The sequence below is a fragment of the Phacochoerus africanus genome, chromosome 2 (assembly GCF_016906955.1).
Source record: "Phacochoerus africanus isolate WHEZ1 chromosome 2, ROS_Pafr_v1, whole genome shotgun sequence".
NCBI lineage: Eukaryota > Metazoa > Chordata > Mammalia > Artiodactyla > Suidae > Phacochoerus > Phacochoerus africanus.
Genome location: NC_062545.1, coordinates 276,190,288 through 276,214,442, shown reverse-complemented (window position 1 = coordinate 276,214,442; position 24,155 = coordinate 276,190,288). Strand labels below are relative to the sequence as shown.

General features: G+C 55.4%; 1 protein-coding gene across 7 annotated transcripts in view; it reads left to right on the top strand.

The window, feature by feature from the left end:
- Positions 1-24,155, top strand: part of AK8 (adenylate kinase 8) — a 128,923-nt gene that overhangs the window by 25,001 nt on the left and 79,767 nt on the right. For 5 of the 7 annotated variants that reach the window (XM_047768783.1, XM_047768787.1, XM_047768784.1 and 2 more), the window contains 4 exons: positions 16,132-16,213; positions 16,726-16,797; positions 17,156-17,356; positions 20,718-20,849. In XM_047768783.1, the coding sequence (XP_047624739.1) occupies positions 16,132-16,213; positions 16,726-16,797; positions 17,156-17,356; positions 20,718-20,849 (487 nt within the window). Of the gene's footprint in view, positions 1-8,005; positions 8,091-16,131; positions 16,214-16,725; positions 16,798-17,155; positions 17,357-20,717; positions 20,850-24,155 lie in introns of those variants that run through there. The other 2 variants (XM_047768789.1, XM_047768788.1) reach the window with 2 other exon arrangements.

Below are 24,155 nucleotides of genomic sequence, written 5' to 3'. Positions count from 1 at the left end.
GTGCATTTGTGCTCACTTGTGTACATGCTGTGTGTGCATACACGCGCGCGCACACACACACACACACACACACACACTCTCTCTCTCTCTCTCTCTTAAAAATTGATGGTGAGGCCCCAGTCTGGAAAGGTACCTGCCCCCCCACCGCCAGACTCTGGTAAAGCAGCAGCAGCTCCCCCAGGCTGGATCCGAGTGTCCTCAGCCACAAGGCCACGAAGCACGGGAGCCGCAAATAAGCTGCAGCCTGAGTTTCAAAGTCCGGTCTGAACAGTGTGTTTCCCTCTGACTTGAAAGTGCTCACAGCGGGCTGATGGCCCCGCCGCCCAGCCCCGGCAAGTGCCCAAGTAACTTTTAGGCTTTGCAGTCCCTGCGGTCTGTGTGGCAGTCACTCAACTCTGATGTAATGTGGAAGCAGCCGTACGTGCCGCCCAACTGAAAGGGTGTGGTTCGTTCCAGTAAAACTTTATTTATAAAAACAGGCAGCCGGCTGGATTTGGCGCAGGGGCTGTGGTTTGCCAACCCCTGTTCTAAACGATGCTTTCACGTGATGATAAGGACATGTTTGCCCTTTCTCTTCAGTCCGAAATGAGAAGCAGACCTCCGCCTTCCAGCGATGTTAGAAGAAAGGCTGCTTCACCAGAGACTTTTATTGTCACCAGGTCTCCTCCTTGTGACCTGGCTCCCATGCCCACCAGGCACAGTTCCGCACATCCAGTCCTGTACCCGTCGCAGGCCCTGCAGTGTCCTTCCTGTGGGCCCCCCCCCCCCGCCCCTGTGCATCCTTCTCTGCCCCTGTGGGCTGGGTGACCCCTGGGGCCCCAGGCTCACCCTCCGCAGTTGGGGACAGAGCCTGGCATGACCAAAGCAAGGCTGACCAAGAAGGTTTGGGATGGGACCATAAACCCAGAGTGAAGGAAAAGCAGGCCTGGGGAGGAGACTTGTTCCAGAAGCTCCTGGAGGTGGGGACGGGGCAGTCTGCGGAGGGGTGGAGGGGGTGGCAGGCAGAAAGAGGCAGGGGCTGGGAATACACCCAGCCCTGCCCCCACCTTAGTGCAACCAACCTCAGATCAACTCTTGTTAAAACTGACGCGTCCATCAGTCACCCTCATTTTTTTTTTGGTCTTTTTTTGTCTTTTCTAGGGCCACACCCGTGGCCTACAGAGGTTCCCAGGCTAGGGATCTAATCAGAGCTGCAGCTGCCAGCCTACACCACAGCCACAGCAATGCGGGATCTGAGCCACATCTGCAGCCTACACCACAGCTCACGGCAATGCCGGACCCTTAACCCACTGAGCAAGGCCAGGGGTCGAACCCGCAACCTCTTGGTTCCTAGTCGTATTCGTTATCCACTGAACCACGACGGGAACTCCGATCCGTTACCCTCTTACCTGGGAAGCGGTGAAACAGTCATTTGTCAGGGATGAGGGGCCGGGCAGAGCGTCGCGAGTGACTGGAAGCAGGATGGCAGTTTCTGTGCCTTAATCCGCAATTAATTATGATTCGCCGGGTGGAAGTAGACTCCGATCTGGCAGATCCCCAGGCTGGAAGCATTCGGTCCGCTTCCCTTCTCTTTGCTCTTTAGAGGGAAGCTCTTGCTCCTCCTTTCCAGCACTGTTTGTCCCATCCCACCAAACGGGGTGGGTGTCGCTTCACGTCCCCTGACTGAAACCCCTGAGCAGGATGGGGGCTGTGTGTTTTACTCAAGTACAGTTAATGGGCGGTATTGTGTAAGTCGCAAGTGTACAGCATAGTGAGTCACGGTCTGTAAAGGGTACACTCCACTGACAGTTATGACACAGTGTTGGCTCTGCTCCCCGGGTTGTGCGTACATCCCTGTAGCTGTTTTATCAGTAACAGTTGTACTCTCACTCCCCTGTCCCCAAGCTTCCCCTCCCCGCTCCCCTCTCCCTACCGGTAACCACTAGTTTGTTCTCTGTATCTGTGAGTGTGTCTCGTTTTTCTTTTCTTTCTTTCTTTCTTTCATTCTTTTTTTTTTTTGGTCTTTTTTTAGAGCTGCACTCACGGCACATGGAGGCTCCCAGGCTAGGGGTCCAATTGAAGCTGTAGCTGCTGGCCTACGCCGGAGCCACAGCAACGCCAGATCCAAGCCTCATCTGCAATCTACACACAGCTCACGGCAACGCCAGATCCTTAACCCACTGAGCGGGACCAGGGACCGAACCTGCAACCTCAGAGTTCCTAGTCGGATTCATTTCCACCGCGCCACGACGGGAACTCCTGCCTCTTTTGTCTTGTATGGACTCGTTTGTTGCATTTCTGTTGTTTTTTTAGATTCCACATAGAAGTGATATCATACCGTATCTGTCTGTCTCCGTCTGACTGGTTTCACTCAGCGTGGTCCCTCCCGTCCATCCACGTCGCTGCAAATGGCCTTATTTCATTCATTTTTAGGGCTGAATAGTATTCCATTGTGTTTATGAACCACATGGACTTCAGCGGACCAGCTGTGGCTGTAAACTCGTGGGCAGGGAGCACGTGTTTGGTTCCTGCCCCAGGAGGGCCCTTGCTGAGGAAGGAACATGGGCTACTGCTGAGCCTCGGTCGCACCCCTGTCAGGCCGAAGTCTGGGCAGAGGTGGCTGCACAGTCTGCATCAGGCTCAGTAGAGGCAGCAGGCCCCCCACACCTAGTCCAGACTGCCTCTCAAGACGCTTACCCCCCAAACCACTTGTGATCCAGGAGCTTGTGTGGGACCTGCCGGCCCTTGGTGATCTGCTCACAGGTCTCCCCACCCTCGAGTGTGGTCGCTTTCACTGGTGCCTGGGCCGCTGGCCACTGCGCTGAAGGAGGCCCGGGGTTCAGGCAGGCAGGAGGGCAAGGCCAGCCTTTCTGCTCGAACCCTCCCCTGAGCCCCAAGATGAGCCAGCCAAGCAGCAAGCTCAGCGCCTCGCCCGGGAAGGGCGGGGTCCGTGTTATTACTGCCCCACCCTGCAGCTGAGGGTCCCGGTGCGCCCGAAGCTGCAGAGCAGAGTGGCAGGGCTGGCCAAGTGGCAGGGCTGGTGAGGGTGGACCCGGGCTGAGGGCTCCGAGGCCGAGCACCAGCCCATGAACTCCGCTGGCCCAGGTCTGACGGCGCCTCCTTAAGGATCACCAGGCCCTGCAGACCCCCGCCCCCCACGCAACCCCCGGGCAATAGGTTGTTCATTTGTGTGTTTTCTTAAGCGGCAGATGCCTCGGCAGTGAGCCAAACACTCACCGCCTGCTCTCAGGGAGCACAGGTTCTGGCTGTGGGGAGACGGACGCTAAACCAAATGAGCAGAAAGTGAGGAGTCAGGATGTTTGCGAGCGGCTCACATCGCGTGTCAGTCTCCGGGAGACCGTGCTTCCAAAGGAGGGCCTGGCGGACCCCGGGGTGAGGTGTGGCTGGGAGGGGGAGGGGATGCCTCTGCGGAGCCCGAGGGCAGGAGGGGGGTGGCCGGGAGGGAGGAACCGCTGTCACGTTCCTGGTGGCCTCCCACCGACTGGCGTGGAAGCCGAGCATCTGGACACTTGAGTGACCCCCAGACACACCGTCCTTCCCAGTCCTGGGACATTTGGAACCATCTTGCTCTGAGAAGGTCATTATTGTTTTTCTTTCGAGGGCAGCACTTGCGGCGTATGGAGGCTCCCAGGCTGGGGTTGAATCAGAGCTACAGCTGCAGGCCTCCACCACAGCCACAGCTACGAGGGATCTGAGCGGCATCTGTGACCTCCATAGCAGCTCACAGCAACGCCGGATCCTTAACCCACCTTAACCCACCAGGGATCGAACCTGCATCCTTACGGATACTAGTCGGGTTCATTACTGCTAAGCCACCACGGGAATGCTCAGAAAGTTATTGTGGTAATTTACAGCATCCCAAATGAAATGTTTCTGGAGTGTAAGCTGCGTCCCCACCCCGCCCCACCAGCGCCCTCGGCAGAGCGCTGTCAGCATCACACGGTCCGCAGTGACGGCTGAGGGGGCTTGGGGCTGACTGCCGCATCCGGCATCCCATTTAATCTTTCTTTTTTTGTATCTCCAATGTCTTTTTTTTTTCTTTCTTGAAGACATTGTTGTATTAGTTTCAGGTGTACAGCAAAGTGATGCATTTATGCATACCCATATGTCTCTTCTTTCCAGATTCTTTTCCCTTATAGGTTATTACAAAATACTAAGCCCAGTTCCCTGTGCTGCACGGTAGGTCCGTGCCGCTTGTCTCTTTTATGTACGGTTCTGTGTATCTGTTAATCTCATCCTCCTGATGACCCCTGCTAATCTTCATGCCAGCCCACGGAGGCGAGGCTCTCATCACCCCTATTTAGGGAGGCAGGATCTCAGATTTGCAGAGTCTTGCTCAAAGCCCCACCGTCAGGCCCAAAACCAAGATGCAGACGTGGGACTGTGCCTTTGGCCACTCTGTCCTGTCTAACTGTTGCTCGGCTGTGCCTCTCCAGGGACTGCCTCCCTTTCCAGGGCCTCCGTTTCTCTGTCTGTGCAATGCTGGGCTCCGGCTTGTGCCCAGGGGCTCCCTCTGGCCTTACATTCAGATTCTGATCCTGTCCAAGCCCCCGTTACCTGCCGAGTAAAGAAATATCTCCTTTAATTTGTTTTAAAATTTCTTCTGAGCTTCCAGGGGCATCCAGCAGCTTTTTCATCTCTTCCCGGTGGAGACAGGATTTCAAGAGTAAGAGGTGAGGCTCCTAATTATGTGCTTTGGTTGTTCAGAAAGAGGACAAACCCTCATCCAAGATAAACAGGCTTTCGTGCTTTTAGAGAGAAAAATGACACACATGCATATTCATTTGTATGGTAATTATTATTATTTGGCTACGCAGGGACTGGAATTGGTAATTGAGAGCACGAACAGGAGGCAGGGACGAGTGCTCAGGGAGAAAGAATGCGATCATGACCCATCAGGGTTGTGCGGTTGGGGTTGCGGTCTTTCCGCTTCTTTTTGGTCCAGTGCCGTCTCTTTGAAGAATGTCTTTGAAGTGACCATCAAAAGCATTAGAGCACGAGAGGGACGAGCACCTTGTCTTGGAATTATCCCCAGCAGCTGGGCGCTGTGGGCCCACTGGCTTGTCTTCAGGGACACCCAGGTTCTTGGTGCCCGAGACGGCCCCGTTGTTCAGACCACATCCGTAGGGCGAAGGGAAGCTGGGACGCCAGGCAGAGAGTTCACCAAATGCGGGGGAGAAGCCCGAAACCAAAGAGAGTCCAAGCGGCTCCGTGGCCGTGGTCGCCGCCCGCCCTCCACTGTTGGGATTGCTACGCACCCTGTCCCTTGTTTGGGACCCGGTCCACCTCCTGTGGCTGGCTGCCGTGGTCTCTTCTTGATCCTTTCCTCATCGCGTGGCCGGCGGGATTACTTTAAAGGAAAAAAACGAGCACATTTATTTCCTGACTGCAGCGCATTCATCTGGTTCAGAGTTCAAGAGGCGAGTTCCCCGTGTGGCTCAGCGGGTTAAGGACCCGGCCTTGTCCCTGCCGTGGTTCGGGTCACTGCTGTGGTACAGGCTTGACCCCTGGCCTGGGAACTTCCACATGCTGTGGGCGCAGCCAAGACAAAACATAAACCAAAAACACAATGAAAATTTAAAAGGTGCCCGGGTCCCCCTCAAACTCCTGTCCCCAGGCCACCTGGTTCCCTTCCCCAGAGGCCACTGACGTGAACACTCTGCCGAACGAACGTCCTTCTAAGATGATTTCATACGTGGAGAAGGCGCATCTGTCTTTTGAAAACACATGTCATTGTGTCCGCGACGGCTGAGGACCTTTCTGCTTCCCGTCTTCTTGGCGTGTGTACTTAAGGCCCGGCGAGGAGCTCCCATCGTGGTTCAGCGGAAATGAGTCTGACTAGCATCCATGAGGATGCAGGTTTGATCCCTGGCCTTGCTCAGTGGGTTAAGGATCTGGTCCTAGCCTGGGAACCTCCATATGCCGCAGGTGCGGCCCTAAAAAGATGATAAATAAATAAATAAAGCCCTGTGAGACCAGGCCCGCCTGCAGCCCAGCATCACCTCTGGCCCCTCTCATCTGTGCCTTCCGTGCCTGCTGCCCACCAGACCTTGGTGGGTAGAGCCCAGGGGTGCCCAGTGGTCTCCCTCCTCCGGGCGTCCACGCCTTGGGTCACCCCTGCCCTTGCGTGGGGGCGGGGCCCACAGAATGGGGCAGAGGTGGTTTCGCTACGTTGCCTGAGGCGTCCCGTGGCAGACCCGAGCAAGGAAGACCCTCCATGCCAGCGGCCGTGCTGGAGAAGCCCGTGCCGGCAGCCTGAGGGCTGCCTCCAGCCTCCAGCCAGTGAGGAACCAGAGCCCTCAGCCGCAGAGCAGCAAGGAGGTCAACTCTGCAACAACCCGAGTGAGCTTGGGAGCAGCTCCTCCTCAGTCAGGCCTCCAGATGAGAGCGCAGCCCAGCTGCCCCCTGGGTCACTGCCCTGGGACCCCCAGCAAAAAACCTGGCTCAGCAGTGCCAGACTTGTGGAAACTGTGAGATAAGTCAGGGAGGAGGTCCCCAAGGCACCCTGGGACAGGGTCGCTCCCCCACCCCAGCGACCAGTGCCGGGTGTGTGTGTGTGTGGGGGGGGTGACTGTACAGAAAATGCGAAATTAGACCTTGTGTTCGCAGGTTAACTTCTTTTTGATCTTTATTTTTTTTGTATAATTACATTTTTTTTTCCTTTATTGATCATGCTTTTTTTTTTGTCTTTTTTTTGTCTTTTTCTAGGGCTGCACCCACGGCATATGGAGGTTCCCAGGCTAGGGGTCTAATTGAAGCTGTGGCCGCCGGCCTACACCAGAGCCACAGCAACGCCAGATCCGAGCTGCATCTGCGACCTACACCACAGCTCACGGCGATGCCGGGTCCTTAACCCACTGAGCGAGGCCAGGGATCGAACCCGCAACCTCACGGTTCCCAGTCGGATTGGGTAACCACTGCGTCACGACGGGAACTGCCTGATCTCTCTTGATGTGCGGCAGGGACTGTTCTGGGTCTTGTTGGGGGTAAATATACTTTGGATTATGGAACCAAAAGTTTAAGAATTTACTTGTTAGGTTTCTAGAGCCTGGCTTCTTTTTTCCTGCTTGGCCAGAGATGTATGCTCCCCTGCCCCTGACGGGAGTCAGCATTTTACGGTGGAAATGCTGGCATTCCGGCCCGATGCTGGTCTGCAGAACCGCGAGCTGCTTGTTTTCTTCGTCCTGGCAGCGTCACCGGGTTGGTATTAATTCCCCAGCTCCCGTGCTGTGACGGCGGGAGCACAGGGTGTTCTGGCCACTGTCTTGACACCTGGGTTTGTAGGTGTCACTGGCACCCTCGAGGAGTGTGGTTGATGGGTCCGCAGCTCTGCTGAGGCCGGGGCTGTGCGCTCCTCTGGTCCAAACGTGGTCAGGACGGTGGGGTGTCGGAGGGGAGCCTGACCTCCTCTCGGAAAACTTAGGGTGGGCATCCGGCGAGGCGGGGCTGGGGGCCGGGCTGGCCAGGCTGTAGCCCGTTCACATCTGTGTACACTGTGGGGTTTCTGCAGTGTGCTGTCGGGCTTGTTGGTGGCACGTGCGGCCCCCCCAGCTGTGCGCTGAGCAGCAGCAGTGCCCCAGGGGCTCTGGGGGCAGCAAATGCTTAGGACGTGTGTCAGGATCTCTCTCCCTGCGGGTGGGCAGGGGGAGAAGTAGACGAATGCAGGACAGAGCCCCTGTAAGGGACCCAGTGATGCTGGAGACAGGAGTGGCCTCGAACCCCCAACCGTGTCCCCTTGGGCAGGTTGAGCTCAGATGCAGAGGCCAGAGCAGAGGCCTGCCTCCCAAGAGCTGCAAAGGCCCAGCAGGAGGACCGAGGGGAAGGGCAACCCCACTCCCCATCCCCAGGCTCTTGGTGTGACTTGGTTTTTCGGTCAGCTGCCAACTGTGAAAGGCGGGGCATGTCAGAGGCTGGAAACAGTCAGCAGCCGCAGGTTCCCAGCGCCCACGGTCGGCCAGACCTGATGCCCATCGTTGCACCTCACCCTGGACACCAGGAAGCGGGACTATTCCCGCTGTCCACTTAAGGAAATTGCGGCTTCGCTGGAAGTGAGGATCCGGCGTCCCCATCCGGCTCAGGACCGTCAGTCGGTAGGATTTGAAGGCAGAGTTCCCTGGTGGCCCAACAGGTTTAGGATCCGGCATTGTCACTGCTGTGGCTTGGATTCGATCCCTGGCCTGGAAGTTTTTGTATGATGTGGGTGCAGCTGAGAAGACAAAACAAAACAAGCTATGGAAACTAAAGTGGGTGATTTTTTAGCTGTAATCTGTAATGTATGAACTACCCCCAATTTTATTTATTTATTTATTTATTTTTTGTCTCTTTAGGGCTGTATCCTTAGCATATGGAGGTTCCCAGGCTAGGGATCAAATCGAGCTGCCCTTGCTGGCCTACACCACAGCCACAGCAACACATCATCCAAACCATATCTGCGACCTATACCACAGCTCACGGCAATGCCGGATCCTTAACCCACTGAGTGAGGCCAGGGATTAAACGCTCGTCCTCATGGATACTCGTTGGGTTCATTACTGCTGAGCCACCATGGGAACTCCCCCGCACCCTGCCATTTTACTTATAAACATCCCCACTACCTGTAATTTTAGCATTGGTTAGAATACCGGAGCAAAGGCATCTATGCATATATTGGGGGTGGGCGTACGTTTTATTTTTTGAGACAGTGGAATTCACTGGCATCTAGACAGATGAATTCTCCTTCTCTGAAGCCCCTCGCACGTTCCCTTTGGATGGCTGGTTAGGTTGGGCGTTTCCTGGAGCAGCAGGATGGGGTCTAGTCTCCTGCGGCAGCGGAACGTGGGCCTAGGTGGAGCTGAGCTTAGGAAGCTGTGGGAGTGGTCCTGGCCTCCTGGCGGGTGAGAGCGATGGTCCCCCAGGACCTGGACACACCGGGGACAGCTGGACAGAGGGAAAGTGACCAGTGTGCGGCCAGCGTTGCAGAGGGAGGGGATGGAGGCCGGCTGCTCCTGGCGAAGGGGGGCCCAGAGCGGGCCCTGCCCCTGAGTTTGCCCCCCTGTTTGCCCAGCTGCTCATCTGGGAAGGCAGCTTCACAAGGGAGATGTGGCCCTTTCCAGGGTCTCACGTGAACCTCGCGAGCTCTTAGGACAGAGACGGGCCCTGGGGCTGTGATGCACCTGCCTCAGTTCAGGCACCCGTCCTCTCACTTGTTACCCGTAATCTCAGGCAGTCAGTGAGGGAGTTTCTCTTGGGTGAGTCTTCCTGCCCCTGTTTTACAGGCCGGGAGACTGAGACTCAGGGCTTGAGGTAATTCAGGATCACAAGGCTGCAGGGTCAGAGCCCCAAGACATGGACCCAGCCACGGCTCTGCGCAGGGCCAGCGCTCGCCCTGCGCCTGGAAGGACAGGCGTGGGGTCCCAGGACGCGAGGTGGAGGGAGCGCCGTCCCGAGGAGGAGGCTGGCTGCCTTGGGATATCAGCACCCAGCTTGGGCCCAGCCGTGGCCTTCAGGGTGTACTTGGGAATTCCCTGGGGGAAGAGCCATTTCAGTTGTGGATCAGACCCAGGCAGCGTGTCGGCCCCTCCCCAGTGTCTGGCCCGGCTGCTCGCGATTTCAGGAAGCTGGCAGAATTTCAGTGGAGAATCAGGCTGCACGATGGAGAGGAAGCTATATTTTAATGTGCACAGACGCTTGGAGGCAGGGCGGTCCCTCGTGCGGTCAATGCCTCTTTTCCCTGAGGAATTATCAGCAGTGCGAGGTTCTCTCTTAAAATGCCTTCGTCAGACCACGAGTGTCTTTGTTAGAAGTTGCCTGGGCCAGTCCTCTGGTTTTGCAGATGCCGTCTGCTGCCTCTCACAAGTCAAATGGCCAGTTAGGAAAGAGTCCCTAGTGGCAGAGTTGGGTCAGCCAGGCGCGGGGGTGGGCAGTAGGTGAGCCAGTGACTGTTCCCCCCCAGGTGCTGTCTGTTGGACAGCCCCCCAGACCCAGCGCTTCTGAGCTTCCCAGTGGAAGGCACAGCGTGGGGCATGCTGCAGCGACTGAATGAATGGTCCCCCGTCTTTCCGTGGAGACCCTCCCCCTGCTGCACCAGCGTGATTGTTTCCCACATGTTGGACCCAGGCTTGGTGGCCCAGGCAGCTCCTGACGGTGGTTTCAGAGGAGCAGACTGCCCTGGCAGGCCCCCGTCAGGCTTGGCAAACGGTCGAGGCCTCTGCAGTGGGTCTGTGCTAACCCATGACCTGCTAGACGCCCTCGCTTCAATCGAAATGTGTTTCTCTCCAGCCCTCTTTAATTAGAAAGCTGTCCTCAGTTCCTATCTGGAATGCCCGTTACTGCTCTTTCTTAGAGATTGTCTTTTTAAATGAATTCTTTATATTAATTTCTACAGTTGTATTTTTTTCTCTTTACAGCTGCCCCTGTGGCATGTGGAAGTTCCTGCGCCAGGGGTGGAACTGGAGCTGCAGCTGGGGCTGTGCCACAGCCATGGCAACACTGGCCCTGGATCCAAGTTGCAGCTGCAACCTGCACAGCAGCTTGTGGCAACGGCGCCTCCCTTAACTGACTGAGCGAGGCCAGGGCTTGAACCTGCGTCCTCTCAGAGGCGATGTCGGGTCCTTAACCCCCTGAGCCACAACGGGAATTCCAGGGTTCTGTGGTCTCAAGTGGGAGTCCTTCTTGAAAGTAGGGAGAGGAACGGAACATAAGTTACCTTGCACGGTGATCCTCCTGATGAAACCAGTTAGCGGGGACCGGGCCGTTTCTCTGTCGCCAGGAACTGTTCTGGGTTTGTTGTTGTTGTTGTTGTGTGTGTGTGTGTGTTTGCTGATGGTCCTCATGTAAGTACCCCAGCAGCCAAGGGTCGTGTGGCTGGCAGTGTCCCCGTTTTGCACAGAAGGAGCACAAGGCCCCGAGGGATCCCAGGTCACACGCTGGCCGTGGCACAGGCTGATGCCCAGGGCCCTGCTCCTCACCACTGGCGTGAGCTGACACCCTTACGAACTAAGCTTGTTTCGAAGAGGCCTGTCTACACCGCAGCTGTGCTCTAAGATGTTTAGAAGGAACGGACCGTTTGCTGGCTGTTGTTGGATGACTGATTTCTTGTGCTTTCAACTGGGTCTGAAGCCGAGAGCGAAACCTGATTCTGTGAAGCGAGTGCTCCCTGCCGTGGGTCCTCTCGGTGTCGCCCCAGCCTTGGAACTGGGGTGGCGCTGGCCCATCTGGGGACAGAACGGGGTGTTTTTCTACCTGGGTCTTCCTCAGTAGAGCGGCCCCGCAGACGTTTCATGTGAATTGATTTTAAACCCTTCTTTAGCTGTTTGGAAACTAATAAAAAGCCTCCTACACATTCACATCCATGCTGCACCCTCGTTAACGCCCAGGCGATCCCTGGCTTGTGCAACCTGCAGACGGAGGAGTACCGCTTTTCCTGCGTTCACAGGTGTGAGTAAAAGTGCTGTGCAGGTGTCATTGATGATCAAGGATGGAACTGTCGGCTGTCTGGAAAAGTTGCTCCAGAACATTCCAGCCCCTCTGAGCACATGCACTGTTGGGCTGTGCACAGAGGATGGCCGGGCAGAGCCTTGGTGGGGGGCAGAGCCCGTGTGCACAGGGCAGATAACCGAGTACTGTGCCCTGTCCTGGAGCGTGGTCGGGCACGCCAGCTGGGGTGGCTGTTGTTTGAGATTGAACTTCGAAGTAAACATTCTTGCTGGTCCTCTTTCAGATGCCTTGGACCCAGAGGTGATCCTAAGATGCCACGTCGGGCCAAGAGCCTCATGGTTTTGTATAAACCAAGGGAGCTGGTACAGGGCGATGCGATGTTGGCTTCTTTGTACTCGTCAAACACTCTCATTGTTCTCACTGATTGCCTTTCAACACATCCATTTCCCAAACTTGATCTTTTAGTATGCATTCCTTTTCTGGCTGGTAAAATCTCCCTGTTTTTCTCTTCTATATGTTGGGAAACCTTTAAGGTCCGTCAGAGGAAAGGCGGGGGGTGGGGGTGGGGGGGAGCAGACCTGCAATGCACCTTGTGAGGCTTCCCCTGGTTCCGACTTGGAGCCGCGTGGCTCCGATTTATTGAATCCAAACCTTCAGCCTCAGATTGCCTCCTCGGGCCTGTGAGGAGGCAGCACTCAGCGGGGGATGGAGCAGCCTGGGTCTGCGCTTGGACCGGGAGCTGGACCAGGGAGAACCCCGGGGGAGCGCCCCCCTCTGGTCTGAGGAGGAGAGGGGAGGGGCCGAGGGGCACCGCATCAAAAAGGCCGAGGGCCCAGAGGGCGCGAGTCTGGCGGTGCGAAGCGGCTAATTGCGCTTTAATACTGGTCACGGGGCAGGAGAGGCCGGTGTTCACACAGAGCGGCGCCCGCTCGGTGGCGGCGGCCCATGCTGCTGGGCCTCGCCAGGTTCCCCGGGCTGGCTGGCTGCTCTCCCTTCCCTTTTCTTCGTCGGTGACATCTGCTCGGTGCCTGCCCCTCCCGTGATTCCGTACCCCTTGCAGCTGTGCCGACCTCCAGCTCTGAGCCGGCGTGTGGAGTGCCCTGAGCAGACGGCCTTTTTGATGTGTGATAAAACAGAACCGAGCCACGGGGGTATGGCGAGCGGAGGCATCGGAATATCAATTAACCTGCTCCGAACAAAGCTGCAGCTCCAGAGTGCAAGAGACATTGCGCTGAAGTGTCAGGAAGATGGATAATGTATTCTAATTAGGGACCGACTGCTACCTCCGCATCCAGCCGCTCCTGGAAGTCAGGCCCACGACCCTCACGACGAGCCTCACCGGTGTCCCATCACGGCAGGGCTCGGATGCTGCTTACTGATTTATGACTTCCGGCTTTGCCAGAATTTGCAGCCATTAGCAAACCCAAGGGGTCCGTTTTGCAGCTGGGCCCTGGCACATGACCTCTGTAAACGCAGGAGCTCTGGGAGGGCGGGTCTTGTCCGGGCACTAAGCCTGGGGCTCCCGTCTCGAGGATGGTCCCTGACCCACACTCCCTGACGCCACAAAGGCCTGGGTCCCCGGCCCTTCCTTCCCAAGTGGCCTGATGCGGGGACTGAGGGTTCCAAGGCTGCCTTCCCCAGAGGCGTGGGGCGTGGGTGCTGCCCTCAGAGGCCCCTCGGCAACCTAATTTTGGGGGGGCCACCTCCCGAGTCTGTAGGAGTAGCCCCAGGGAGCTGGTGGCCTGGGCTTCCCTTCCGAGCCCCCCCCTTCTTCTTCCTGAAATTCCTCATCTGCACGGAGACGGCGCACCAGCGAGGCCGGCTAATTAGGGAGACGTGCCTCACTTTGCTGCACTTTTCCTGTGTAATTGGAAGGCCCGCTTTCTCCAGTCGGCAAGAGCTGTTCCCCTGAATCGTTCTAAAAGCTTTGGACCACATGCTGATATCAGCTGCACATTTATGGGCGAGATTAGAATGATTGCTCCGTAATGCAGTATAAAAGCAGGGGTCTTTCTCGGCGCTGCGCGGAGTTCCAGCTTTCCTTTGGCTTCAAAGAGCCCAAAGGCAAAACCCAACTACCAGCCCTTGTCCTAGAAGAAGCGATCCATGGCTTCGGGCTCCCCCCACCCCCCAAATCCGGGAAAAGCAAAGGGTCTGAAAGTGGCCAAAGTTCAGAACAGGTGGGTCGGCCTCCGGAGTGTAGGTGGGGAGCTCTGCGCCCCTGTGCCCGTGGCGGGCGCACGGTGTTTGCTCTTTTTAGGAGCTGCAGCCAGCGCCCAGCTGGCTCTAACAAGGACTTAAGGGAGCACAAGGCTGTTAAAAAAATGTTCTTTTGCACTTTTGCTTCATTAGTTCGAGAAACTAGGGGCTCTGCGGCTGTGCGTTCTCCTGCATAATTTAAGAAATTAATGAAAGCATGCCTGATTTTTCCAATACTCTTTACTCTGTAAATTTGCTTTGCTTTTTTTAAACTGTCAGTCGAGGCTCTCGGAACCTGCGTATTTGACGGTTGAAGAAACATGCCCCCCCCCGCCAAGAGAGGCGTTTCTTGCCCTCCCCACGTGGTGTTTTGTACGTCAGGTGTTGCGAGTTACGAGTGACCCCGCGCCCAGCTGTCCATCCTCCCACCTTCAAGCACCCGAGTCCGAGTAATGACTGAGAGGGAGGGGCTTATGGCGGAGGTGGCGGGGGTCCTCTTCTGGGAGCCGGGGTCACAGACCTCAGCTTCAACTTGGAGTTGTCTGGCCGCCCCTACTCCCCGCAGAATGGGGACCTGAGGCAATTTGTGGCTTTACTGCACTCTTCCAAGCTTCCTTTATCTGACCATGTGTGGAAAGCAGTAATGGGGTGTGTGTGTGTGTGTGTGTGTGTGTGTGTGTGTGTGTGTGTGAGACTCTGGACTCACGGGATTTGAAAGGACTTTAGAAATTGTTCAGTGTGAACATTGCCGAGGGACATCTCACACACACACACACACACACACACCCTTAAACAAATGGGAAGGTAGTGTATGGACGTGGTATTGCATAGATTAATCTGCACATTTAGTGTCATTCCCAAATCTTGCAGAATTTATATTTTGGAACTTAGACAATATAGTTTTCTGCCTCCTTAGAAGAACAACTTTTTGAAAAAAAGAAAAGGAGGAGATGCCCTATTAGATAGAACAAAAAATTATGAAGCAACAGTAATTTAAATGGTCTGAAGGGGGTTCCCGTCGTGGTGCAGCGGAAACGAATCCCACTAGGAACCATGAGGTTGCAGGTTCGATCCCTGGCCTTGCTTAGTGGGTTATGGATCCGGCGTTGCCGTGAGCTGTGGTGTAGGTTGCAGATGTGGCTTGGATCTGGCGTTGCTGTGGCTCTGGTGTAGGCCGGTGGCTACAGCTCCGATTCAACCCCTAGTCTGGGAACCTCCATATGCCACGGAAGCGGCCCAAGAAATGGCAAAAAGACAAAAAATAAAAAAAAAATGGTCTGAGGGGTTCCTGTTGTGGCTCAGCAGTAACAAACCCGACTAGGATCCATGAGGATGCAGGTTCCATCCCTGTCCCCCCGCTCAGTGGGTTACGGATCCGGCATTGCCGTGGGCTGTGGTGTAGGCCAGCAGCTGTAGCTCCGATTTGACCCCAGCCTGGGAACCTCCATATAACACACCTGTGGCCCGAGTGTGGCCAAAAAAAAAAAAAAAAAATCTGCTGAACCAATTCTCTAACTGTACCAAGAAGGGGCTGAAGCCCAAGGCATTTCAGCCCCTTGATGAATTCACTAAGGAAGAGGAATTTGAACTGAGGCCTCATAATGCTCTATTTGGGACTTGGCCTTTTTTTTTTTTTTTTTTTAAATGGCAGGCTCTCCAGAGGCCTGTTTTATTTATTTATTTTTTTAATTGGCCGTGGTGTTCCGCAGCTTGATGTGGGGTCTCAATTCCCAGACCAGGGGTTGAACCCAGGTTGCAGCGGTGAAGGCACTGAGTCCTAACGGCTAGACCACCAGGGAACTCCCTAGGACTTGTTTGCAAGAAAAGGGGGCTTTTGTTTTGACCCGGTCGTTCCTTGTCTCTCCTGTCTGAGCGGTTGTTCCTCACAGCGTGATTCCCAGCAGTGGAACCCTCTGCAGGCGAAAGGTCCAGTCGCGGGCGAGGCAGGCTCACTCCCTTGAAGACGTGGGCCAGTGTGAAATGAACGGGTGGTTACAGCACAGGATGAAAAAAACCAGGACGTAGAATATGTATGTTGTGGGAGTTCTCTTTGTGGCTCAGAGGCTAATGAACCTGAGTAGGGTCCGTGAAGACGCGAGTTTGATCCCTGGCCTCGCCCAGTGGGTCAGGGATCTGGTGTTGCCGTGAGCCGTGGCATAGGTCACAGACACGGCTCAGTTCTGGCATTGCTAAGGCTGTGGTGTACACTGGCAGCTGCAGCTCTGATTCCACCCCTAGTCTGGCAACTTCCATATGCCATAGGTGCGGCCCTAAAAAGCAAAAAAAAAAAAAAAGTATGTTGTGATTCTAATCATACCCTAAGCTTCAGAAGGGAATCTGATACCATGAGAGCCGTTGTTCGGGGGAAGGTGGCGTGGCTGTCAGAAACACTTATTTTCTTTTTTCTTCCAAGTTTCTTTCAGTCTTTCTGTAAAGGTGTCATATTCCTTTTCTAATAATTGCACAAAATCTGAAAGCGTCCAGATAGGTGAGCGCCTTTCCAACTTCTCTGCCCAGGGCTGGATTCTGGATGGCATCCCGGAGACGCGGGAGCAGGCTCTGCTGCTCCAGACCCTCGGCATCGCCCCCAGACACGTCCGTGAGTAGCCCTCCCGCCCAGGGCCCTCCCTGCGGACCCCACGAGCGAGCGCCCCCCTCCATCATGGGCTCCCCAGGGCCCACTCGGCCCCGGCACCATCCGGGCGTGAGGTTGGAGGGGCCAGTGATCCAGCTGGAAAGGAGATGAGCCCAGTGGAAATAAAGGCATGGGGGGCGTGTTCTTAGAGAAACGGGGTTTTACTTCGACCCCGGTGAGTCCTTGTGCCTGGAACCCCACATCCAGAAGCTTCCTTTGGGAAATAATCCCAAACCTGGCAGAAGCGGTCCAAATGGAGACGTGGGTCGGGAGCAAGTTACGGCAGCGAAGGCTGTTCCCAGGCCACCCTCCGAGCCTGGGCGCCCTCTGTCCCGAGAGCACGTGTTTGTGTGCTGGTGCCGAGAGGCCTCTCGAGCTTACTGGGCGTGTGGGGTGGTGGTGGTTTAATGTCGTCTACACCCCAAAAGACCTGCTGCCCACCACGCCTGGTTTCGCTCCTTGCCTTCTCTGTCCAGTCGTGCTCAGCGCTCCAGACACGGTCCTGATTGAGAGAAACTTGGGGAAGAGAGTGGACCCCCTAACCGGAGGTACGTTCAGCCCCACCCCCGCCTGCCATGCCCGGGGTCTCAGAGTGACAGCCCCGGCCAGCCCTCCTCGGCCCTTACCCCCAGGCTCTGGGCAGACAGACCCTGCCCCCTCCTAGCTGGGTGACGTGGGACGAGTCGCCCAGTGTCTCTGAGCCTCGGTGTTCTCATGCGGACTCGGGGGTGATCGCTCGGAGGGTGAAATGAGAGCCTGCAGGCAGGTGCCCGGCAGGGAGCGGGTGCCCTGCAAGTCACAGCCGCCCTCCCCCTGTGCGGCTGAGCCAAGGCTGGTGCTGGGCGGCCGGGCGGGTGAACGAGCACCCGGGACCTGCAGGCTCCACCCGCCCGCCTCTCCCTGCAGAGGTTTATCACACCACCTTCGACTGGCCCCCCAAGCCCGAGATCCAGAACCGCCTGATGGTGCCCGCGGGCATCTCGGAAGGAGAGACGGCACGGAAGCTGCTGGAGTTCCACAGAAACATCGTCAGGATCGCCCCCTCGTACCCCAAAATCCTCAGGGTCATCCCTGCCGATCAGCCGTGCGTGGACGTCTTCTACCAGGGTAAACGCAGACGGGCCCTCACCCCCTGGTCCCAGCGTCACTCAGTCGGGCAGCGATGCCCGTGTCCAGGGCCCAGGTGTGCCTGGGACCCTGGGAGTCAGGTTGTGATGGCCTGGGTCCCTGTGCAGAAACCAGGGCGGGGTCCCTGACAGACGTGATATTCAGAGGACTCGGCTGAGAGGGGAGGGGCAAGGACAGACGGGGGGCATGTGGGGACTCGGAGCAAGAAGTCTGGCCCCGAGGGTGAGGGAGAAGGAAGAGAAAATGGTAAAAGTTAAAACAAACAAACCCAACCCACCACCACCATAAAAACAAAAAAAGCCCCAGCAACACCACTCAGGTGTCCTGGGCCCACTGAGGGCAGGATGAGCGGCCCCATGCCAGGCCTGGGCCTGCCACCACGTGTTCACAGCGGCCTCCCAGAAAGGGGCTGACGCAGGTTGAGGGGTGTGGGTGTGACTTCGGAGCCAGGTGACCTGCATGCACACCTCAGCTGTGCAATCTTCGGCAACTCTCTTCACCCCTCTGAGCCTCAGTGATGTCACCCCTAAAATGGGGACAAAACTCCTTCCTTGCTCGCAGCTCAAGGTGAGGATCTCGCAAGATCCTGCCAAGCAGGTGTCTGAGGCCGTAAGCCCGGTAGCTGGTGCCGAGAAACAGCTCCGTAAACCTCAGACGTTCCTGTCGTGACCCAACGTCCGGCCCCCAAAGGCAAGGAGAGTGAGGGCAATTCTACCGTAAGGCAGCTAAATTATCCTTTTTTAGAGGCTTTGCCGGGCCCCATTTGTCCCCACCCCCACTGATCCTCTTCTGTGCGATGCTGGGTACCTGATAGAACCAAAAACCACCGCACGGATTGTAAGACCTGAGCGTTTACAGGGCCTTTCGTTCGTTTGTTTGTATGCGCTCGTAAATCCCTTCAAGAGAAGTTTGGTTTTGGTGGGGAGGTGCTTCTGAGCTCCCTAGACCTGCCCTCACCCGGGCCCCCACCTGCCAGCAGACGTCCTCGTGATCGGCTTTGCTTTACGAGAGCCGGCGACGGGCAGCCTCGCTCTCCAAAGTGGTCAGTGGACAATGGGGGACGTCTGGAAAGTGGTGCTGCTTAAGAAAGGCCAGGCTTACGGATGCCTTATAAATTTCCAGTGATTTTTGCCTCTCGGAAGGGTCTTTACTAGCAAACACTGCACTCTGAAGATAAACAACCACAGCGTTTATCTTATGCCATGATTCGGAATTTACACATTAATTACTTCCAAATTACTTAATTAAATTTAAAAGTTCATATGATCATTCATAAAGAATTCATGGCTGGAATTGTAAATAGAAATGTGAGTGTCTGAATATTAATTATTATTAATTAATAATGCAGGGAGATAAATTGAAAGCTGGAATGCAAAATTCTCTCTGTGTATTTTTTAATATCTCTGCAGTGCATCCAGCAACCACATATTTTTAAAAAGAATAATTAGATGTTGAGACCGTCTGGGGGATCATTACTTCTAATTAACTTAGTTATTTACTGTAAATTAAGCATCGTTTGTAAGCAGGCTGCTTTGCCTGCAGTGCTTGAGCTCTTTACATGGGCTGCATCCTGGAAGATCTGGAGATGGAGACAGCCTTGCTCGAATCGCTTCCTCAGGGTCTGTCTCACTGATGAGAAGAGTTAACTGTGGCAGTGGGTCTGGGGGCGTTGTTCCAGCCCTGCCAACTCTCTGTAATACGGTGACGAGCAAAACACATCTCTGGTGGGCCCGTGGACGGATCAGATGAGGTCAGGCCTGTAGTTGAGCTCAGCCTGGGAATGTACGCTCGCCAGGGTGATGCTGATGATCGCCCATAACCTGGAAGACAGGTGACTCACCTGTGCCTTTAGTTCTGAAAAAGGGGAATCGGGCCTTCCCTGGTGGTCTAGTGGATGGGACTCGGTGCTCTCACTGCCGCAGCCCGGGTTCGGGGAGCAGAGATCCCACATCGAGCTGATGTATGTCTTGGGAAAAAAAAAAATGTAATACTTAAAATCTGGCCATAGGAAAAACCAAAATCTAAAAATAAAAATGAAAAGAGGAGAATCATAGTATCATTAATGACCCTTCCAGTGAAAAAATCCTGCGAAGATTTGAAAAATCCTGGTCAGAATTTGCCCAGGGAACATATCCCAGTGGTTCTCAATTCTGCCCCCACCCCCTGGGGACATCTGGCAAAGTCTGGAGGCATTTGTGTTGGTCACTAGGGAGGGTGCTCCTGGTGCCTGGTGGTGGAGGCCCCAGAGGGAGGTGCTCTAGCTGTCCAGAGGGCGAGGTTGGCAGACTCTACCCAGTTGTCACAGGTTCCAGGGTGACGGGGTTCCCGAAGGCGGCGAGTCGGCACTGCCCCTCGCCCAGGACAGAATCCATCCGGGGTCAGGAAGGTGTCCTTCCCACGGCTGACCTTGGGCCAGGTGGTCTGGGTCCCTGGCAGGAGGTGGAGCTGGGGAGGGAGACCCTGTTTTGATGCGACGGGGGCTGAGAAGTGGGCACCCGCCCTTGGCCTCAGCAGCCGGGGGGGGCTCCCCCCGCCCAAGTGCGAGTGGCTGCCCTTTAGCGCCCTGCTCTCACGCCCCCCTCCCTCTCCACGCTCGGTGGGAGGTGACCTGGTTTGATGTGCAGGAGCTTTTGGCATCCAGCGCCCCCATGGCGCAGGCACCTCACCCCGTCTCCCCACTTCTTTGTTCGTCAAATGTCAGGGGCACCAGGGGCCAGGGTGGCACGGCTGCATCTGCCCACTCCCGGGACCTATTTGATCCCTGCCTCTTTGGAGACTCGCAACAAAGTTGGTGGTGTCACCGGAGCGAGGCTGCAAATTACTCTCCACCAATTCCCGAGTCCTTCAGAAGTCCCTGCGTGCCAGGCCCCCATGGGGCCTGACATGTTTATCAAAGCCCGCAGCCGACTCGAGGAGGTCGGCCTGGTCCTGGGGCTTCAGGGTGAGGCTCAGCGCCGAGTCCGTTCGGCCTCATCCCGACCCAGTGTTTAGCGTGTGTCCTGTGTCCCGAGGCCAGCCCCCAGCAACACACCCACCCTGCTGGACCGGGAGGGACGAGGGCCACGGGGACACGCAGCTGTCTTAGAGGAATTCCAGGGCAGGGCTCTGCTCGGAGTCGCTTCGGCATCTCACGGCCCCTCCCGCCTCAGTGCCGGGCCTGAAGGGCACCTCCTTCCCCCGCAGCTTCGCCCTGCGGCCGCTTGGCAGGCACACAGAGGGTCTCCATGAGCCGTAGACGCGAGAAGTAGTGGCTGCCGTTCAGAGAGCCCAGGCGGAGGTGTTGTAAGCCGGCTCCCTCCTCAGGACCCTGGTTAACCGGCCTCACGTCTTCGCTTTCCAGCTCTGACCTACGTCCGCACCATTCATCGCTCTAACGCCCCCTTCACCCCGAGGGTGCTGCTTCTCGGGCCCACGGGCAGCGGGAAGAGTCTGCAGGCCGCCCTCCTGGCCCAGAAATACGGCCTCGTCAACGGTGAGTGCCTGGCGGCTGCCCTGCCTCTGCATCCTCCCCTGCTCCCTGCCTTTCCAGGAGCCGGGAGAGCTCTTCTCTTTCTCGTTCCTGCTCTAGACAGCATCCGCTAATCCGCCTGTGTAGGGGTAAGGGTATTTCCTCGCAAAGAATACTGCCCTAAGACTATTAACCGACGAAGACAGGTCTGCAGCCCCCGAGCTGCAACGTTGTCTGGTTTCCGGTTGTCATTTTTTCTGTCCCTGGGAGCAGTGGTCTTTCTGTCCTCCGCCCCAGGGCGTTTTCCTCCCGCCCCTGCCGTCTCCCGTGAAGTCACAGGGTTTGGTCTTTTGGTTCGTTTTGCATAATGTGGATCTGCTGTTTATTTATTCCTCGGTCTCTTTTGGTTTCCCTCACCCGGGTCAGTGTGTTTACAGGCAAACAATTTCTGAACCAGAGGAAGACTTCTCGCTCAGCACAGTTTCAATAAATATTTTACCAGGAGGAGAGAACATATTGAAATCAGTTCTCCAGGTCTTTGCTGGGGTGGTCCCAGGTGGTCTTGGATGCCAGTCTGGTTTCAGGAGGCCGCAGGGCTGAGAGGCGGCTGTGGCAGCCCCACAGAGCTGCAGGGAGTTAGCGGCACTGACCCCCACTTCCAGTGCTGCAGAAGCCTAAGTAACCTCCTCTTCCTTTACTGAGGAAGCATGAAACCTGTGCCCCCAACTATATAAATACACATAATATGCCCCCACATCATACATACACACCACACGTGTACCTGTGTTCTGACACACACACACACACACATCGTCCCAGAAAATCAAGTTGTGAATAAAAATGCTTTTCATTAGATCTCCGACTTAAAATTCCAAAGCCTCTGAGATCTCTAGCCAAGAACCTGTGATGAAAATCATACCCATACATTGAAGGTAGGAAACTGAGCGTGATTCTTACTAGTATGGAAAAAACAGTAACCGTTGTATTAGTGTTTTAGTAAATATCTGAATAGTGGTTTCCTGATTGGATTGATACGGGAAAATAGTCTGGACACCTGAGGGTAAAAAATGCTTTTGCTTGTATCAATGTGTTTATTTATTTATTTATTTATTTATTTTCTTGGTCTTTTTTGCCATTTCTTGGGCCGCTCCTGCGGCATATGGAGGTTCCCAGGCTAGGGGTCCAATCGGAGCTGCGGCCGCCAGCCTACACCACAGCTCACAGCAACGCCGGATCGTTAACCCACTGAGCAAGGGCATGGATCGAACCCGAAACCCCATGGTTCCTAGTCGGATTCGTCAACCACTGCGCCACGACGGGAACTCTCAATGTGTTTTTTTAAATGGAATTTTTCAGATAATTCCTTCTCCTTCTGAGTCTCCCCCCGCCCCATTTTTTTTTGTTTTTTTTTTTTTGTTTTGTCTTTTTAGGGCTGCACCCACGGCACATGGAGGTTCCCAGGCTGGAGGTTGAATCAGAGCTGTAGCCTACACCACAGCCACAGCAACACTGGATCTGAGCCACATCTATGAACTACACCATAGCTCACGGCAATGCCAGATCCTTAACCCACTGAGCGAGGCCAGGGATTGAACCTGTGTCCTCGGATGCTAGTCAGATTCACTTCCACTGAGCCACAACAGGAACTCCCCCACCCTTTTTTTTGGACTGCATTTGTGGCAAGTTCCCAGGCCAGGGATTGAACCCATGCCCCAGCAACAACCCAGGCCGCTGCAGTGCCAATGCCAGATCCTTAACCCACTGCATCATAGCAGCATCCTGAGTTACCTCTTAGGAGTTTATGAGATGAAATTTCCAGCGGTGGTTAAGGATGAGCAGCAGTCTACTTGTGGCCACGCCCACATGTTGATTTAAGTGCCTCCACGTACTGTTATGAAGGGTTATAGTGAGAAGAGCCTTAATAGCAGAGCGAGGGGCTCAAAGGCACAGCAGCAGGACCGTAACAGGGAGTGCTCGGCTCAAGCACTGTGCCAAGTTTGCTTATGCAGACACTCTCATTCAAGAAAAGTATTTTTTGGAGTTCCTGTCGTGGCTCGACAGAAATGAATCTGACTAGTATCCACGAGGACAAGGGTTCCATCCCAGGCTTTGCCCAGTGGGTTAAGGATCTGGTGTTGCCGTGAGCTGTGGTGTAGGTCTCAGATGTAGCTCGGATCTAGCGCTGCTGTGGCTGTGGTGTAGGCCGGCGGCTACAGCTCTGATTCAACCCCTGGCCTGGGAGCCGACATATGCCACAGGTGCGGCCCTAAAGAGACAGAAAAAAAAATAAGTATTTTTAAATTTAAATTGTTTTCTGTGCACCCATCACAAAGAAATGAAATGACACGTTTTCCCAAAAGGAAACTAAAAAGCTCATCATGGGTTTTGCTTTGTAGCAGAAGAGCCATCTGGGGGCTCTTTTCAATAACTGAGGATTTGGAGACTGACTCAGAGAGTTCGCATTTCTCAGAGGTGTTCTTGAGAAGTGTAAGACAGCCTGAGATTTCAGGGAATCTATTTAGGGGCCCTGTGGTCAGCAGAGGCAGGCACTGAGCCATCCGTGGCGGTCTCTCTGCCGAGGCTTGTCTGCACCCACTGCCCTGGGAACTGCCTGCCCAGCCCCCCACAGCCCTCCCCTCTCGGGGGCCCCTGGCCGGACTCTCATCTCCACATCTAGGAACCTCTTGGCCACATCTCCAAAGAGACAGCCCAGCATTCCCGCCAGCAAGGCTCATTGCAAGACTCCTGCATATAATTGGCCAGAATATAAACGGGCACAGCCTTTCAAAACCTAAAGGCCGCTGCTGATTGACCCGCTCACCGTGCAGATCCCGGGTCCAGGGTTCCCACCTCGGGTTTTATTGGTGCCGAAACACCGATCCCCAACCTCGCCAAGAAATGGAAGGACGCATCACGAAAAATAGAGGCAGTCCCAGACTGTGCGTGAGAGGGTTAGTTCAGTAAACCTTGGGCAGCTATGCAAACGAAACCAGTGGGTGTTCCCGTCGAGGCTCAGCGGTTAACGAACCCGACTAGATCCGTCAGGACGCGGGTTTGACCTCTGGCCTCGCTCAGGGGTTGAGGGACCTGACGTTGCCCTGAGCTGTGGTGTAGGTCGCAGATGCGGCTCAGATCCCGCGTTGCCGTGGCTGTGGTGTAGGCTGGCGGCGGCAGCTTTGATTGGACCCCTAGCCTGGGAACCAAAAGACAAAAAAAAAAGAAAAGAAAAAGAAACCTGTAAAGTGGCCTAATGTCCATGAAGAGTTGTTACATGAGGTGGGGTGCAAAGCAAGTCACTCCGCAGTGTTCGGGGAATGATCTCATTTTTCT